General features: G+C 42.7%; 2 protein-coding genes across 2 annotated transcripts in view; one reads left to right on the top strand and one right to left on the bottom strand.

Annotated features, from left to right (window-relative positions):
- The first annotated feature begins 2,245 nt into the window (after positions 1-2,245).
- Positions 2,246-4,447, top strand: LOC102814077 (chromosome unknown open reading frame, human C10orf120). The gene is given in 4 exon segments (XM_006867459.1): positions 2,246-2,260; positions 2,263-2,450; positions 2,657-2,732; positions 3,704-4,447. Coding segments are annotated over 4 exon segments (1,023 nt in total).
- A 7,461-nt stretch (positions 4,448-11,908) lies between these two features.
- The window catches only part of LOC102813700 (carbohydrate-binding protein AWN-like), a 12,455-nt gene continuing 4,867 nt past the window's right edge, over positions 11,909-19,496 (bottom strand). Inside the window, exons 2-4 of the mRNA XM_006867458.1 lie at positions 14,875-15,047; positions 12,306-12,448; positions 11,909-11,955 (exon numbers count right to left, since the gene is read on the bottom strand). Coding sequence (XP_006867520.1) covers positions 11,909-11,955; positions 12,306-12,448; positions 14,875-15,047 — 363 coding nt within the window. The remainder of the gene's footprint in view (positions 11,956-12,305; positions 12,449-14,874; positions 15,048-19,496) is intronic.

Below are 19,496 nucleotides of genomic sequence, written 5' to 3'. Positions count from 1 at the left end.
TTCTTATTTATTATCATCCTATGCCAGGAGCCTCTTCTAAGTGTCTTAAAAGCAAAGGTGTGTCTATCCCAGGCCATGGTATTTTCAGTCGCCTCATACGTATGTGAAAGCTAGATGGTGAAGAAGAAAGACTGGAAAAGAATTGTTGCAATTGGGTTAAGGCCTTGTGAAAGTATATTGACTATACCATGGGCTGCCAGAAGAATGAATAAATCTGTCTTGGAAGAAGTACAGCCAGAATTCTCCTTAGAAACAGGAATGGTAGACTCTGTCTTACATGCTGTGGATATATTATCAGGGGAGATTAGTTTCTAGAGAAGGACATCATGCTTGGAAACGTAGAGGGTCAATGAAAAAGAGGAAAATGCTCCATAAGATCGATTGACTGTGTTTGCAACGATGGGATCAAACATCACAATGATCGTGAGGTTGGCACAGACTGGACAGTATTTCATTCTGTTATATACAGGGTCGCTAAGAGTTGTAACTGATTCAACTGCTTCTAATAACACCACCATGTGCCAGAAGTAGAAGACCTGATGGTGCTGTGGTTAAAGCACTTGGCTGCTAACCCAAAGGTTGGTGGTTCAAATCCACCATCCATTCTAGAGGAGAAAGGTGTGCCAGTCTGCTTCCATAATGATTTATGGCCTTGGAAACCCAATGAGACAGTTCTGCTCAGTCCTATGGGATCACTATGAGTCAGAACAGACTCAGTAGCGATTAGTTAGGGGTTTCTGTGTTGTTGTTTGTTCAGTTTTGATTTGATTTGGTTTATGTGCCAGGGAACAAAAGCCTTGATGGCACAGTGGTTAAGTGCTTAGTTGTTAACCAACTGGTTGGCTGTTCGAACCTACCAGCTACCCCACAGGACAAAGATGTGGCAGTCTACTTTCATAAAGAACTAGAGCCTTGGACATCTTAGGGAGTAGTTCTACTCTAACTATGGGTCACTCTGAGTCAGAAGCAGCTTGACCTCAAAGGGTAATATGCCAGGAACCATGCATGGATGGGCTCAAGTGTGGCAACAGTAGTGAGGTTGGCCCAGGATTGGGCAGTGTTTTTTTCTGCTGTGCATAGGGTCACCATGAGTCGGTACTGACTCGATGGCACCTAACAACAACAAATGCTGAGTGGGATAATAGCAATAAGCATTAGAAATCAATTTCCTGGCCTCTTGGAGCTTACATTCCAATGGGAGGAGCAAGACAACAATAAACACGATAATTAGAGATGCCATTTGGCAGTGGTTTCCAGGCTGGCTTTCTGGTTAGAATCACAGGGGAAGCATGCAAACATCTTGAGACACAGGCCTATCCCCAGATCTATTGCATCCAGTCTCTAGGGGTGAGAGCCAGGCATCTGTATTTTATGACACTCCCTAAGTGAGTCCAATGCAGCCCATACTGAGAACAACTGTTACCAGGGCCTGAAGATGATAAACGGGGGTAGATGAAGAAGACCAGTGACAGGACTACATTACCAACAACGTTCAGGGAAGGCGTCTCTGAGGCTGTCATTCGTTTGCATGCTTTTCTTTTCCGTGCCCTTCAGCCTAACTTAACATTACCATGGTTGGTTGTTGTTGTTATGTGCTGTGGAGTCGGTTCCGACTCATAGCGACCCTGTACAGGGTTTCCGAGGCTGTAAATCTTTACGGGAGCAGAAAGCCTCATCTTTCTCCTGCGGAACAGCTGGTAGTTTTGAACTGCTGACCCTGAGGTTCACAGCCCAATTCGTAACCACTACGTTACCAGAGCTCCTTGGTAGTCAGCTGTTTTTTTCAACTGAATTAAACCTTTTGTTTTTCTCAGCTAAAGCTGTCATTCTCTTAATGCTGAGCTTCGGGAATAAGCAGATTGAGTGGATGGTTCGAACATGAAGAGCTCAGATTGGAGAGGCAGAAGGTTTGAGAGACTTCAGCAGACTGAATCTACATCCCATGGGGACTGAACATTGCTCCTGGTGTTGTAACGGTGGTGCCATGGTTAGATCATATGCCCATTCTCCCTGTGTGACTACAGTCAGCTGTTGGTCAGGCCAATGGCTCTCCTTGAACGTGATGCTTTGTGTCCATCTTCTCCCAGGGGATCATTTGATGCCTTCCACTCAAGTCTCACAATAGGCCCTAACTAGGCCAGTTATGATGCAAGAAATGTTTGTGACTGTCCCTTGGGTTCCCACTAAATAGTCTATGAAACAAACTCCAGGCATTAACAGCTCCTATCCTAGCCTATGGCAAAATATGATCAAAGAATGGGGGACAATGGCTGTCAAAAGATTGGAACACCAAGGGCTAATGAGCCAATGGCCCAAGAAAGGAAGACTACAGAGGGAAAGGCAGGTAAGAAGAAAGGAAAATCAGTCCGAACGCTCGATACAAGCTATCCCTTCCAGGATGAAGACTCTCAGCTTTATCAGGAGGATCTGTGCTCAGTGTCACACCTGGGGTGAGCATAATCTGTACTTCTGATTTCTCCCTTCCCATCCATACCAGAAAGAAGCCAAGTAGAGTTGCTAACAGTATGACTATACAAACCTCTGCTCAAGGTGACTTGTCTTCTAGCTTATGTAGAATAACCCTTTATGAGGTTTCTTGTTCCGAATAGGGAAACTACAAAGCTCTTTTCTAATATACCCGCCTCTCTCCTTCCAGGTTATGGAGCAAATTCTACAGATCAGACCCACGCATTGCCCTCGGGAAATACTCCCCCATGGAGAAAGAGATCCTAGTAAGTATCTGAGGCTTATACCTACAAAGGTCCCACTGATGCAAGAGAATTTCGCTAGGGGGAGCCAGAGGTTCAAAAACCACTGTCAACAGAGGTGTGCCCAGTGAACTCCCAAACAGGATGCGTGGGGTCCACATTTGCATAGAAGACTCTCTTATTGCATAGGGGGGCTTCAAAAAGTTCATGAAAAATTCCATTCTCTTTTCAGTCCATCTTTCTATGAACTTTTTGAAGCCCCCTCACATACCTGGGGGGTCCTGTGTGGTGCTGTAGGATAATGGTTTCCACCACAATGGCAGCTCAAATTCACCAGTCGCTCCTTGAAAACCCTCCACTGGGTCACTATGGGTCAGAATCAACTCAATGACACTTAACAATAACATATACTTGGTGTGGCACTGAAGGAAAAGCACTGGATTGCTAACCCTAAGGTTGGCAGATCAAATCCACTAGCTGCTCCTTGGAAACTCTATATAGGTTTACTATAAATTGGAGTTAACTCGATGGCACTTAACAACAGCAACAACATATAACCTGTTAGCTGTTGTTGTTAAGTACCATCAAGTCGGTTCCGACCCATAGCGACCCTGTATAGAGTTTCCAAGGAGTGGCTGGTGAGCTTGAACTGCTGACCTTGTGGTTCATGCCGACTTTGCAGTCCAGCATGTTAACTAACCCACAGTGCCACACCAAGTGATGAAAGCTCTTACCATAACTTTCATACATGTTGTTTTGCTGAGACCTCATAGTGACTGCCAACTCAAGAAAATGCTTTGGAATCCATTGACAGTAAGAAGTAGAGTCAGGATTTGAACCCAGACTTGCCTGACACCAAAGATCTGCCTTCTTCCCCACTACACAGAGGAACTGAACTCACTTAGCAATGGAAGGAGAACTACGAAGGACTATTTCTTTTGTGGGTGTCCCCGTTCCTATGCGTCTGAGACTAACAACCCCCTTCCCATTGTCAGCGTCTAGGTGGTGTTCATACTATGGCAGCAAGAAAGTTTCTGGCTTTTAAGCAAGAGGAAGAACAGAAGCTACTCAGGGAGCTGCAGTTTCTGTCCTCAGACTACAAACGGGCAACGTCGTATAAAAATCAGAAGTCATCTCCTTGTTCTATTTGTGGACCCGGGGAAAAATCATGGACCGCAAAGGTGATTGTACCGGCAGAGGAGTTCAAAATGCCACAAAGAGAAATAACCAATATCAGTAAGCACATAGAAAGGATGCAGTTTGCTCGAGCCCTGAGGAATGCGCAGCTTTTACCCTACATTGAAAGGCTTAGAGACACTTCTTTTTTATCCAAAGCCAGCCTGGGTCCAGAGCCAGCCAAAGACCAGGCCAAAGAAGAGGGTGAAGACTTTGATTCAAGTAACTGTGAGATTACTGATCAGGACAAGAAGAAAGAGGCAGAGTTCAAACCCACTCAAAAACAAGAAATCAAAATGAACGTCATTTTCAAGTCAGACCAACCCAAAAAACGTTTAGTATATAATGTGAATGAGCGAAGACCATTTCTTCCCACTACAAAGCTGGAACGATGCATCACTGGCCCAACAAACAGATCCCTGCTCCATTTTTCTGAATTCCCTGGAGATCTGATGTTAATGAATCAGGATTTTATATCACGGGGACCCCACCCCAGTGAATTGACAAAGGCCTGCTCCCTCAGAAGGGGGAACGTCTGGGACAAACACAAAAACTGCTTGTGACCATTATTAAAGTTATTGATTCCTCAGGGTAACCCGTTCTTTCAGGTTCCTCTCCATTTCCTCTTCTCTCAGGATTCTGACTGCCTCTGCTGGATCCTCTGAGGCTCCTCAAGGTAAGACCTAACTGCTGAGTGCTCCTAGTTTTAGGCAACTCTTTGTTGTTAGCTTCCAGTCACCAGTAGCCCAGGCCCCTCCTCTAGTCCCACTCGCATTGGTGGTTATGTGCCGTGAAGTCAGTTCTGACTCATAGTGACCCTGCATAGGGTTTCCGAGGCTGGAAATCTTTACAGGAGCAGAAAGCCTCATCTTTCTCCCTCGGAACGGCTGGTAGTTTCAAACTGCTGACCTTGAAGTTAGCAGCCTGACTTGTAACCACTACCCTACCAGAGCTCCCTTCTATTGGAGCCAAGTCCTGGTGTGGCACTGTGGGTTAATGCCCCAGACTGCAAAGCCATTTGAACTACAAGGTTGGTGGTTCAAGCTCACCAGCTGCTCCTCGGAAACCCTACACAGGGTCAACTATGGGTTGGAACCGACTTGACGGCATTTAACAACAACATGAAAGAAAACACTCTAAAACTTAATGACTTAAAATACCAACCATGAATCTATTTTATAATCTGGGTTAGTAATTTAGGCTGGGCTCTGTAGTGTGGTTCTTCTGGTCTCAGACAAGTTTCCTCATGTGTCTGCAGTCAATGGTAGGACAGTTAATCTCCTTCTGGGGATTTACCATCAGCTGGGTTGCTGAGGGTGACTGGGCCACATGCTTTCCGCAGGCTAGTCTGGGCTTATTCACAGGGTCATTGCAGAGCGAATAGAAGTCTGCAAGGCCTCTTGAAGCTAAGGTTTGCAGCAGGTATACCATCACTTCCGCCACATTAAATTTTCCAGAGCAAGTCACAAGACTTGTAATTACAGAACTTCTAAATGAAGGGGAAATCAAGTCGATTTCAAGAAGAAAACAAAAGCAAACCCAAACCCTCACTTCAACCCTAAACCTAGACCAGGCTTTACTGCTAGTCCTAACCCAACCCCTACTCCTAACATTAACCCTTGTTGCTGTTAAGTGCTGTAGAATCAGTTCTAACTCATAGCAACCCTTTATAGGACTTCCAAAGAGTGGCTGGTGAGTATGAACCACCAACCTGTGGTTCAAACCAACCTTGCAGTCCAGTGCTTATCCTACAGTGCCACATCAGGACTCCAACATTAACTATAGTTATGGTTAATTCCATAACCAACAATAACCATAGTTCTAACACTAAATGAAGCCCTACACCCTGCCTCTTGTTGTTAGGTGCCATCGAGTCAGTACCGACCCATAGCGACCTTATGCACAGGAGAACAAAACACTGCCTGATCCTGGGCCAACCTCACTATTGTTGCCACGCTTGACCCCAATGATGCTGCCATTTTGCCAATCCATCTCACTGGGGGTCTTCCTCTTTTTCTCTGACCCTCCACCTTACCAAACCTGATATCCTTCTCCAGTGACTGGTCCTTCCTGACAATATGTCCAAAGCATGGCACACGAAGTTTGGCCATCCCGGCCTCCAAGGAGCACTCCGGCTGCACTTCTTCCAACACAGATCTGTTGGCTCTTTTGGCAGCCCATGGTACTTTCAATCTTCCTAGCCATAATCCTAACCCTAACTCCTTACGCCAACACACCTCCACCTACCCACTCACCCACCTAACCCCCGATTTTATTTTTAAAGATGATTAAATAAGTACTCTCTATTGTAGAGGAATTTTAAGAAGCCAGCAGATAGAAATCACAATGGAAACTCACCCCAAATGGAAGCAATGTTTCCCAGAGGCTTGGGCTTAGAGTCATAGGGATGAACTGGTTGTGTTGAGCAGAGACTTTGAGTCCAAAAGCCAATTGATGAGGTCCTAAAGGCTAAGATTAGATTGGAAAAATGGAGCAAAGGAAAAAATAAAGTGTGAATGAAGATTTAGAATATTTTAACAAGCTTTAACTCAACAGTAATTACAGTTTGTGGTACATAGATTTAATAAAGATAGTTTGAAGATCTGTAGGTGACTTACTGATGTTATTTTAGTGAATATTTGTTATAATTTAAATTGATATATTTTTGCTTTTTATGCAACAGAGAAAGGATATATATATATATATTTGGGTCTGCTAATAAATCTATTCATTTTGCTACTTTAAAAGGTTTTACTGTAAGATAATAATAAGACAGAAAGCTTAAGAGGTTTATAAAAACAAATTCTATTTATTATGGTCAAAGGTTTGTTTTTTTATTTTTAAAATCAGTTGTGGTCAAAGTTTGATGGCTTCATGTATGAGATTTTTAAGAACTTTACCATCAAAAAGTATGCATTAAAAGTTGTGTTTCTTTTTAAAATGAAACAATTTTAATCACTGAATTGGAGAGTTAATTTTATCCTCTTTATAACCTGCTTAGGAAGTCTCATCAAAATCAACTGAGTTAGGCAGACTTAAATGCCCTTGAGTTATAAAACTAAGCTACATATAAGTTTGAAAAAGCCAAGAATTCTAGCTTTAAAATGTTTTATTATTATAACTTTTCTGAAATAATTATCCAAGTATTGTTTCTCAGGGAAATGATAGATTCCCAGCCAGTTTGAAGCTGTGGGAAGCCACAAAGGATTTGTTCCTGCTTTGTAAGGGACAAGAGACACGGGAAGAAAGGGGGTACTCATTTAATGTGGTATCAGTTACATGAAGTGTGTTGCCAAATTAAGAGAAGTACCTAATTTGGGTTAAAAATTTGTGTGCCATATAGTCTATAATTGCAGAAAAGGGAGAGGAGGGAGAGAAGAAAAAAAAAAAAAAAACCTGTAGCCTAATATGAGTATGATTTTACTGTCCTCCTTCAGCTTCTTGCCTTCAAGGCCACTTGATAAATTTCAATATGTCAATGTTTCGGCCTGCTTTGTTTTTAAACTTTCTTTCCCTCTCCCCACCCCTTGTTCTGGCCTTTTCCTCTTTAAAAAACAATTCAGAGCTTGCTCTTGGGGGAAAAAAAAAAATGTGTGTCAATATCTCCTCTTATGTTTTGCCTGATGGTAGACTACAATAGGATCTATTATAGCGTCATTTTAGTTATTTTTAATTGCTAACTTGGTTACTTTGCACTCAAATCTATCAGCATCAAAAACAATGATTTAACGAGGGACTCATATAATTTGTCCATGGAGTTTTATTAATATCCAAGTGTTTAGAAACTTGGCAATCTTGTATATATTCTTGGTATACTCATGATTAGATGGTATTAGGTCTCAAAACATAATATTATACCTGAAGCTCTTTGAAAATGGAGTTAATCATTATGTTTGGAAATACTTTTGTCTAAAGTTTTAAAATTGTTTTGCCTTTGCATTATTTTGTAATAAATCTCATCAGGTTTTTGTTATTAGTAATAAGCTAACCATATCCATTTTAAAATTTCGCCATCTGTAGTGCTTTTTACTTCATTGACTTCCTGAAAATGCTTGAAACAAGAGAGTTTCAATAACAACAGATTTGTGCTGAATTTATGAAAAGGATGTGATGTTGTGAACTGAATACACTGAATCAAGATTTGCAGGCCCTTGTGTAGAAACCGATGGGTTCTTGCTATATTGATTCTGCTGCCAATTTAGTGGAACAGAAATTAACTACATAGGACTGAGTGGACTCCAAGATTATTATGGATTTATGTGGTAAACATTGCTGATGTTTTCACATTTACATTTTTTCAGAACATAAGGAGCCCTTTTCTCCTTTTCCCTAATCTGTTTAATTTTAATGTGTGTGGTTATTTATTTATTTTACCTCTAGCTTCCTACATGTTTATATATAATCAATTAATCAAATGGAAGAATAAGAAATATGAGAAAAGCTTAAAGATCAGACCAGAAAATAATTTTTTTAAGGATTAAAAGTAGAATAGTTGCTGATGTTAATTGCAGTCGAGTTGGTTCTGGCTCATAGTGATCCTGTATAGGGTTTCCCAGGACTTAAATCTTCGCAGGAGCAGAAAGCATCATCTGTCTCCTGCATAGCAGCTGGAGGGCTCAAACCATGGGGCCTTGTTCGTAGTCCAATGCTTATCTTATAGAGCCACCACACTCCCGAAAAAGGAGAAATGGGGGATGAGAAAAACCTTTACCATAAAACCCTTTATAATAATATTGTTGTTATTGTTAAGTGCTGTCATGCAGGTTCCAACCCATAATGACCCTATATAGGGTTTCTGAGGAGTGGCTGGTGTCATAATGATATTGCTGTTGTTGTTGTTATTGTTAAGTGCCATTGAGTCAGTTCCTACTCACAGCGACCCTGTATAGGGTTTCCGAGGTGAGTTTGAACTGCTGACCTTGTAGTTCACAATCCAGTGTTGATCCTACAGTGCCACACAGGACTCTAGAGTCTATTGTTGTTTTTAAAAGCCATCCATTCATCTAACTCGTTGTTGTTGTTAAGTGCTGTTGGCTCGGTTCCGACCCATAGTGACCCTGTATAGGGTTTCCAAGGAGTGACTGGTGAACTTGAACCATGACCTTGTGGTTCAAACCAACTTTGCAGCCCAGTGCATTAACCACAGCGCCACACCAGGACGCCATCTGATTTACAGCGATCCTATATAGGTTTCCAAGGAGCTCTGGTAGTGTAGTGGTTACGAATTGGGCTGCGAGCCTCAGGGACAGCAGTTCGAAACTACTAGCTGTTCTGCAGGAGAAAGATGAGGCTTTCTGCTCTGTAAAGATTTACAGCCTCGGAAACCCTGTACAAGGTCGCTATGAGTCAGAACTGACTCCACGGCACATAACAACGTATAGGTTTCCAAGGAATGGCTGATGAGTTTCAACCTCCAACCTTTCAGTCCAGTGTTTATCCTAAGTGCCACACCAGGTTATTCCAAAATGGCCTAAGGCATTTCTGTGTTAGAAGGAACCCTTTGGATTCTCTTCAGTATCAGTTGAAATATAAATATCTTAGATGATTTCTACATTAAATAATAATCAGACTTTAAGTGGGTTTAGTATTATAACTCTTAAATTAGAACTTTCTGTTGATAAGCTCAGCAAAGTGGCAAATACCATAAATAGAGAAATCTGTGAAGAGTGAGCTTTAGAAAGCAGAATGGCATTCAATTTTTTGTTAATTTTCCCAGGAGGAGTTGTCCCTTAATAGACATATGTTGCTGTGTCTACATTAATGATAAGCAATCAGAGGTTTTGCAGAATACAGGTGCTTCCTGTGTATGAAAACTACCAGCTGGAACTTAGCTCCTTGATTCAAAGCCCTAGAGATACAGCCCTGTGGGTCATTTCAGTAAATTGACCTAAGATTGTTCTTGGTGCTTTTGTTCTGCCTCCTAGTTCATTGTGTAGTGTCTGTGGTCTTAAATGCTTCCAACAGTTGATCTCTGTTCATCGGGAGCAAGAGGAAAGGAAAGCCAGATAAAGGAGGATCTAGACACCTCATCTGACTGCCTCATTTAACAACTGTTTCCTTTGTCACATGGCCAGAAGAATCAGATGGCTCTTGGCTACCATTACTGAATGTTTTTGAGCAAAGATTCTGTAGCAGAATCCTGATCAAAAGTAGAGAACTGAGAAACTGTTTAAATTTTTTTTGGAATCCAGATTTATGAAGTCCTTGGAATCGGGATAACCCACCCAGGTCATTTGCCCTTAGGTGTTCTTTTGGACCTTGTTATTACATAATAATTAATGCTATTGTAAAAATATTGTCTAACTCCATTTCAATGGCAAGGCTGATGAGGTGGGCTATAAAAGTCTTTGGAGGTTTTCTCATTTGGGGGAACATTTTTTACTTCCTAGTAAGGAGCTCTGGTAGCGTAGTGGTTATGAATTGTGCTGCTAATGTCTTGGTCAGCAGTTTGAAATTACCATCTGTTCCATGGAAGAAAGATGAGGCTTTCTGCTCCTGTAAAGATTTACAGCCTCGGAAATCCTATGCAGGGTCGCTATGAGTCAGAACAGACTCCATGGCACATAACAACAAGTTGGGGAGCACTGTGGCTCCATAGGCTAAGCACTGGACTGAGAACAAGGTTGGAAGTTTGCACTCAACCATTAACTCCAAGGAAGAAAGATGAAGCTTTCTGCTCTCCAAAGATCTAAAGCCTTGGAAACCCTAAACAGAGTCGATATGAGTGGGAACCTACTCAATGGCAGCTAACAACAAGAAGTTGAAATGTTACCCAGATTTGCAAATCATATATTTAATAAACTTTAATCAAATTGAGTTCTGATCTGGTGTGGTGCTACAGGGTAATGTACTGGACTGAAAGGTCAGTTTGAACTGCAAGGTTGGCAATTCAAACTCACCAGCCACCCCTTAGAAGCCCTATACAGGGTCGCTATGAGTCAGAACCTACTTGATGGCACCTGACAACAATTTCCACTATTGGCTTTAATATGATTTTTGTTTTAACAATAAACATAGGTGTGGTGTTGTAGGATAAGCACTGGACTATAAGGTCAGTTTGAACCTAAGCAGTTTAAATCCATAACTCACTCCTTGAAAACCCTAGAGAGGGTCACTATGAGTTGGAACTGTCTCAATAACACTTAACAACAACAATAGCACATATAAATAAATACAAACATATATGTGTATGTATTTACAAACACATTGGTCCGAACCCATTATCTTCAAGCCAATTCCAACTCATAGAGACTCCACGGAGTACAGAGTAGAACTGAGCCCCATAGAGGTTTCCTGGCTAGGATCTTTACCCAAGACCACCAGGTCTTTCTTCCACGGTGCTGTTGGGTGAATTTAAATCACCAACCTGAGACTCCATCTTATTCAAACACCTACCAGCAGAAGCTCCACAATCACTCCCAGCAATGTCTCAGTGTCTTCAACTGGTGAATGAGGATTCTCAAATTAAAAAATAATACTAATAAAATAATGGACTTTTTGGAAAGAGGAGCTTAATTCTAAAAGGATACAGCAATAGCATTGTGTGTGGGTAAGAAGCAAGCTTTAGAGTCCTCCTGCCCAGGGTTGGGGTTGTGATTATTTACTTTCTGTGGGGCCTCAGCTTCCTCATCTCTAAAGTGGGGACAGCTGTACCAACCTTACAGAGTTGTCAGATGAAATGAGATAGTTTTTCTAAAGTTTTTTAATGCTGAAACTAGCATATGGCAAATGCCAAAGAGATGTTAACTGACTATCAACATCATTGTGTATTTAATGGTTGCCCTAGTTTCTAACCCCAACTTATAAATGAGAAACTCAAAGTTGAAAAAAAAATTAAAGGAGTTACCTAAAATTAGTAGTAGAATGGTGGAGACTAAACCTCTTGCTATCTCTGCCTCTCTGGCTCCTTTACGGTCAGATTGGACTGGACTGTCTCTCATCAAAGACCAAAAGTGCACTATACAGAAGTCAAGACTTAGCTGATAATATCATGTGACTGGGAACTTAGGTGTTTTCTGGAAACTTTAAAGGTCCTGGAACTGCACACACTGGGATAGTTTTCTGATGTTTGCTGTTAATCAGACCAAGAGAATATAGCTAAATGGGAGCAACTAGAGTAGGGTCATTGTCTGAAAAGTTAGAAAAACTAGAAAAGACTTCCTTCCTTCTTCATGGCAGTAGACTTTGTAAGGTCATCTGAAGAAGTTCCCTTACATCTCTTGGCAGCATTCAGGAAGGGCATTTGCCCTCCCTGGGACGTGTCAAGTTTTCTGGAATCAGGAATAAGCCTGTCTAGAACCAAAACAATGAACCAAGTGCCTCTGTTCCCAAAACAGATCTTGTTCATCATGAAGGAAGAGCAAGACAATCCATCAGTGAGTCTGGAGTAAGTTTAAATGCCCCTCAACCCAGCCCACCTACCTGTAGAGTGGCCATGGTAAAATGCCTCAAAGAATGTGGGCTTGTCGCTGGGATCTCTGGAATACTTGACGGTCATAATGTTGGATGAAGATGGGTAAACCAGAGAGTTGCCTTGACAAATTTTCCCAATGGATTTGGTCCATCTGTGGCTTCCAGATGCTCACCCACCCATGTGAGACTGGTCAGGAGAGGTAAAGGTAAGCATCAGCATTTCAAATTCCCCTTGTTCCAGCAGTAGCCTCTCTCTACCAATGAGTGAAGCTTGGATGACACTGTGATCCATCTTAAGAAGTGAATGGTCAGATGACAACTAGGGAAAGAAAGTCTATACATTTCTGCAGAGAACAGTTATTCCAGGACCCCTCCAAGCTCCTGTCAAGACCTCATCCTTTGACAGAGATCCAAGTGGCATCTAAGTCTCCCAGAAACTCTTTGTATGGGTCTGGAAACCTAGAACAGGAATTTTAGCCTCTGGAATCAGATTGTAATTCCAGTCCCCACTAACATCAAAATGCAGCTGTCCCAGTAGTATGTTTCCTTGGGCCATAGCCATTGTGTTAAAGTTCCAGAGCCCTACTATGAGTGTGTGGTGCCACCCCAAGCTTGATGCTCCTCTTTTCTATCAGCAGGTGGGGCAGTGAGTGAGGTGTCCTAGCCCACCAGCCCACTTTGTCCTCTCTCAAGTCTATCTAATGTTGACAAAACACACTTGGATTCTTTCAGTCCTGATAAGTCTCTCTCTTACCTTGAAGGCCTCTCTACCTCTCCTTGCATAATCTTCCACCCCTCGTCCTTACTGAAACACAAATACTTCTCATGCGCACTGGAGAGAAGTCGGAAGCCCTTGGGGGAAGCACATGACACCAGAGAACACACATGCAGACTCTTTTTATGTCAGTTTTGCTATTTTCCCAGACTTGAGTCTTTCCAAAGTGCTAAGGACATGACTGCAGGAGAAAGATAAGGTTTTCTGCTCCTTCAAAGATTTACAACCTCGGAAACCCCATACAGGCTCACTATGAGTTCGAACTGACTCAATAGCATGTACCAACAATAAGGACATGAAAAAGACAAAGGGATAAGATAATGAAATTTTCAGATTAGTCCATCCCTCCAACACTTAGAGAAATGGTGGCACAGGAAGTGTCCATCTCTTTTGTCCCTGGTCCCCTCCTCTAGCTCTTTCTCTTCTTGTTTCCCCAAATCTGATCTTCTCAGCTGCACATTCTTTTTTGGATGTCTTGAGGCAGAGTTTGGGTAGATGGTCTACATTCCATTTTTAGGCAGCGGGCTCTAAGATGTCCCTCATCCTACAAAGGACCTGTGGAACCTAGTGTGAGTCCCGATCCTGTAGCAGATCTAGAGCGGACAGGAAGCCGTAATCTTGCAGATTACATGAACCATTGAATCTAGCATAGTGTGCGGTGCTTGGCATGGATCTAGAATATATGAAAATATGTTTCCCATGTTAAAATCTGTGAAGATTTCCTTGAGACAGAAATGCTGTAAGTTAGTGCTGCATTGGAAATTGAATCACTCCTCTGTCCATTCGTTAGTATAGTAAGTCAGCATGAAGTACTGTCCAGCTAGTTCTGGCTCATGGAGACCCTGCATAGGGCTTCTGAAGAATGGCTAGTGAGTTTGAACCGCCGGCCTTGCCGTTCAAACCGACATCATGGTTGAGTGTTTCTCCTACAGTGCCACACCAGGACTCCTGTCCATTCATTAACTCAAGACATAGTTCTTAAACCCTGAAGATAGTCATTCTAAGAGAAAGAAAGAAGTCCTCTCAGTTCTCTGCTTTACAGTCAGTAGGGAGTTTTGCAGGAGGTAACAGATGGATGGCTAAGGAGAGCGAGATCTGTCCATGCTGGAAGGGAGTCAGCAAGACTCTGTGTCAAAATCAGCCCTTAAGCTGAACGCTGAAATGGGAATAGTGGTCTCCTGGTGTGGCACTGCCGGGTAATGCACTGGACCGCAAGGTGGGTTTAAACTGCAAGGTTGGCGGCTAAAACCCACAAGCCCCTCCTCAGAAATCCTATACAAGGTTACTATGAGTTGGAAATGACTCATCGGTACTTAACAACAACATCAAGCAGAAGAGGGCAGAGAGTCTGCTGTGGGAAGAAGGACACATTCGAGGCAGAGGGGATGGGGTCAGCAAAGACATGGGGCAGCTGTGTGTCCAGAAATCTCAGCTTGCTGTGACTCAAATACAGGGGACGGGGGCTGAGGGAAGAAGTGATTACAAGGAGGGATGACTAGAAGGATTTTGAGGGCAAAGGATTTTTGAAAGCCACGCAAAGGAGAGCAAACTTTACCTAGAGGGCAGGAGGCACTGAAGGGTTTCCATCAAGAATGAAAACGTAGTTTGTGTTTCAGATACCTTCAGTTGTTGTTGTCATAGCAACTCTGTACAGGGTTCTGAGGCTGTAAATCTCTGCAGGAGTAGAAAACCTCATCTTCCTCTCCCTTTGATGGTAGGTGGAAGGTAAACTGGAAGAGGTGAAGATGCCCTCCTACTTAGAAAACTACAACCACACCCACAACTTACACCCTGAGCACTCACTTGAGGACAGGAAATGCCAGAAGGACCTTCTGAAGTGGCTTCAACTGAATGGTCCAGACGTAGGTAGTTTCAGGCCCAATATAGTTGACGAATCTGCCTAATGGATCTGTGAGGACGTCTCCACAGTTACCAAGCCCTACAACCAGTGAAGTGGATATTAGGGCCTCCAAGGAGTCATGGTGTGGCACTGTGGGTTAGTGTGCTAGACTGCAGTTTGAACCGCAAGTTTGGCAGTTCAAATCCATCAGCCCTCCTGGGAAACCCTATACAGGATTGCTATGAGTTGGAACCAACTCAATGGCACTTAACAATAATTTATGTATATATATATATATATATATCCTCCTGGTGTGGTGCTGTGTGTTAATGCACTGGACTGCAAAGTTATTTGAACTGCAAGGTTGGTGGTTCAAGCTCACCAGCTGCTCCTCAGAAATCATATACAACGTCGCTATGGGTTGGAATCAACTCAACAGCACTTCACAACAACAACAATAATATATATATATGTAGAAGTGTGGTGGCTCTGTAGGATAAACACTGGACTTCAAACCACAAAGTTGGCAGTTTGAGTGACCAGCCACTCCTCAGGAGAAAGATGAGGCTTTCTGCTCCTGCCAATGTAGAGATGTACAAATCCAAACAACAATAAGATACCATCTTACTCCAGGATTAATAATAAAGCTCAAAAAACCAGAAAACAAATGCTGGACATATTGTGGAGAGAATGGGGCCTTCCTACACTGCTGGTGGGACTGTCAAATGGTGCAATCTCTGTGAAAAACGGTATGGCACCTTCTCAAAAAGTTGTTAGAAATAGAAATACGGCTTGACCCAGCAATTCCTCTGCTCAGCATATGTCCTAAAGAACTAAGAGCCGTGCCACGAATCGATATACACACACGCATGTTCACTGCAGCACTATACACAGGAGAAAACAGATGGAGACAGCCTAAATGCCCATCAACACAAGGATGGTGAAACAAAAGACTCTAGGTGTCCTCAGCTTTGCTGCCTAAGAACTTACATTTCTAACAAACCCCCAGGACTACAGGATTCCTTTGCTTTAGTTAGAGGGAAAAGAGAGCTTCTGATTGGACTGACTTAGGTCACATGTCCATGCCTGACAAATGACTGCAGTCAGAGGAGTCAGACTGTGCAGATTGGCCTAGCAAAGATCAAGTGTTCCATCCTGGGCACCAGGAGGAGAATCAGCTTCCCCAGAACTACATAGATCATGGAAACAGAGACTGGGGCTGACTGGGAAGGACCAAGGAAGGAAATTATGCTGGAGAAGCAAGAACAGATGCCTGCCTGGTGGCGGAGTCAGCCCAGGTGAAGCACTCCTCAGTCCCTGTTCCCTCCTCCACACTTGACCTGATGCCACCCTAGTCCTACTGAACCACAATCTCTGGGGTTGGGCCAGTAATCTATGTTAGTCACCCCTCCAGTTTGGTACTTGATACCCATTCAAGTTTGAGATCCACTGTCCCCATTACATGCACCTGTGTTGCATGTAATGAATTCACTTCTCTCCTATGTATCTTCTTATACACCACCTTCATCTTGAGACGACCCTACTCCATCCAGCCTCAAGAGTGAGACGGCTCTGGTGGCCTGAGATATATAGTGCCAGCTCCTGCCATCTGATCTCCTCCTCCGTCTGGAGCCAAAGCAAGGAGACGGTGCTGCAAGGTTAAAGCCAATTTCTACAGAGGAGATCATGGCCAACGGGGCTCAAATGCTAATCAACACTTTCCTTTCTTGGCCCATTTCCCAGTCCTTTGTTAGCTAGATTGAGAGAGAAGGGCCGATTTCTCCTTCTTTTCCCTTTCTGAGGTCCTGGAGGGAGAGTTAGAGGTTGGTCACAGGCCAACACCATCTCTGCTGCCTTATGTTACTTTGTACTTTCACAAGTACCTACTATCAGCTTCACAACATCTGGGCAGAGAGGGAAACCAAGTGTCATTGGATAGTTGTGGAACTGAGACCCAGAGAGGCCAAGGGACTTGACCAAACCCATGGGGTCTTAGTGGTAGAGCCAGAGCGAGGACCCAATATCATGACTGCCCTGTCTTCCCAAGAGGTCACTTGACAACTTACAGCCACGTTGTCACTCAAGAGCAAAGAAAGGCACAAGGACTGAGCTGGTAAGGTGGAACACTTGCTGGGACAGGTCAGCATGTGTGTGTGTGGAGTGCCCAAGTGGATGATATATATACTAATGTTTACATTTATTATGTGTTTATAATTAATTCCAAGACCCACATGGCCTGTTCCCAGGCAGTGTTATGGTTAAAATAGGTCAGCACAAGATGCTATGGAAAACAATCCGGCACTTTTCATGAAGGTCAAGCTTAGTTACCATATTGCTGTTAAATGCCTTTGAGTCAGTTCTGATTCGTAGCAACCTTGTGTAGCATTTCCAAGGCGTGTCTGGTGAGCGTGAACTGCCGATCTTATGGTTCAAACCGACCTTGCAGTCCAGCACATTAATCCACAGCCCCACACCAGGTCTCCTTATAACTCAGCAATTCCACTAGGTAGATACCCAAGGGCAATAAAAGCCTATGTCTCATAAAAGCATGTACAGAAATTAGAACCCTTCTCCATTGCTGGTGGGAAGGCAAAGTTGTACAGTCACTGTGGAAAACCATGTAGTGGTTCCTCAAAAAATACTAAAAACAGAACTACCAGAGAACCCAGCAATCCCTCTCTTAGATACATATCCAAAACCTCTGAGAGCACATTCAGACAGAGACCTGAACAGCAATGTTTGCTATTCACAATAGCCAGAAGGTGGAAACAACCCAAATGCCCATCAGCAGATGAATGGGTAAACAAAATGTGGTTCCTACTGGTAGCATAGTGGTTAAGAATCGGGCTGCTTACCTTAAAGTCAGCAGTTCGAAACTACCAGCCGTTCCATAGGAGAAAGATGAGGCTTTCTGCTCCTGTAAAGATTTACAACCTCAGAAACCCTGCGCAGGATCACTATGAGTCAGAATCGACTCCACGGCACGTAACCACCACCACATACAATAGAATACTACTCAGCCAGTAAAAGAAAAGAAGTCTTTATACATGCTACAATATGGATGGAGCTTGAAGACATTCCACTGAGTAACTAACATAAACCAATCACAAAAAGACAAATATTGTTTGGCCTTCTTATATAAAAAGACAAATGCATAGAGACCAACATCTATTTGGTTACCAGGGGTGGGAGGGAGAGGAAAGGGGAAGGTTAGTGGTAATGGAAAAATTGCATTAAGAGCAAAGTTCACAGCCAATTGTTATAATTTAGGTCAATAAGCTTTATATCTGTAAAAAACTGAATTGGCAAAAGTTGTGTGATAGATTTATTTATGACAACAATAAAACAAAAAAAAAAGAATAGTTGCTTAACCTACTTATGTACAATCATAAACCTCGTGGGATTTAGTTTCTTGGTTTGGAGGTTTAGGGTCCTAGTTTCATGGGACATCCCAGTTAATTGGCCTAGCTGTTTAGTGTTTCTGTTCTACCTTCAAATTTATGTAGTGCCTGAGGTCTAAAAAACTTACAAGCAGCCATCCAAGGTCATCCAAGGAATGACAATTCGTCCCTATTCATCTGGAACAACAGAGGAAGAAGAGAGTCAGAAATAGGAGAAGGATGTGGAATATGTGACTAATTGTCACCGTGTATAACTGCCTTCTTTGCCATGAGACCAGCAATACTGGACAGGGCCCAGATGCCATGACTAAATATTTTGATCAGAGATGATGCTATTGAGGAATTCTGATGGAAGGAGTAGTCACTGTACTAGAAAGAAATGGTTGATGTTCAACCATTTCAAGAGGTAGCATATGATCAAGAGCTGATGATACCGAAGGAAAAAGTCCAAAGCGCACTGAAGGCATTGGCAAAGAACAAGGCTCCAGGAATTGATGGAATATGAATTGAAATCTTCCAATAAACTGAAGCAGAGCTGGAAGCACTCACTCATTTATGCCGGGAAATTTGGAAGATGGTGTCCTGCCAACTGATTGGAAAAGATCCGTATTCGTGACCATTCCAAAGAGAAGTAGCTCAACAGAACACGGAAATCATCAGACAATATCATCTGTATAGCATAGAAGTAAAATTTTGCTAAAATATAATTCAAAAATGGCTGCAGCAGTACATTGACAGGGAGCTGCCAGAGGTTCAAGCCAGATTCAGATGGGGATGTGGAATATGAGAGAGCACTGCTGAGGTAAGAAGGATCCCGGCTGAAAGCAGAAAATACCTGGAAGATGCTTCGCTGTGCTTTATTGACTACGTGAAGGCTTTTGACTGAGTGGATCATTTTCAGCTATGGACAACATTGCTGAGCATGAGTATTCCAGAACACTTAACTGGACTCATGAGAAACCTGTACATAGACCAAGAGACGGTTGTTCAAACAGAACAATGTGACATTGTGTTTTAAAAATCAGGAAAGGTGTGTGCCAGGGTTGTGTCCTTTCACCATACTTATTCAACTTGTATGCTGAGAAAATAATTCGAGAAGCTGGATTACATGGCTTTAGGATTGGAGGAAGACTCATTAAAAACCTGCAATGTGCAGATGATACAACTTTGCTTGCTGAAAGTGA

Source organism: Chrysochloris asiatica, unplaced genomic scaffold (assembly GCF_000296735.1).
Source record: "Chrysochloris asiatica unplaced genomic scaffold, ChrAsi1.0 scaffold00105, whole genome shotgun sequence".
NCBI classification, from domain to species: domain Eukaryota; kingdom Metazoa; phylum Chordata; class Mammalia; order Afrosoricida; family Chrysochloridae; genus Chrysochloris; species Chrysochloris asiatica.
The sequence above is the reverse complement of the archived record's forward strand: the minus strand, read 5'-3'. Positions and strand labels throughout refer to the sequence as shown.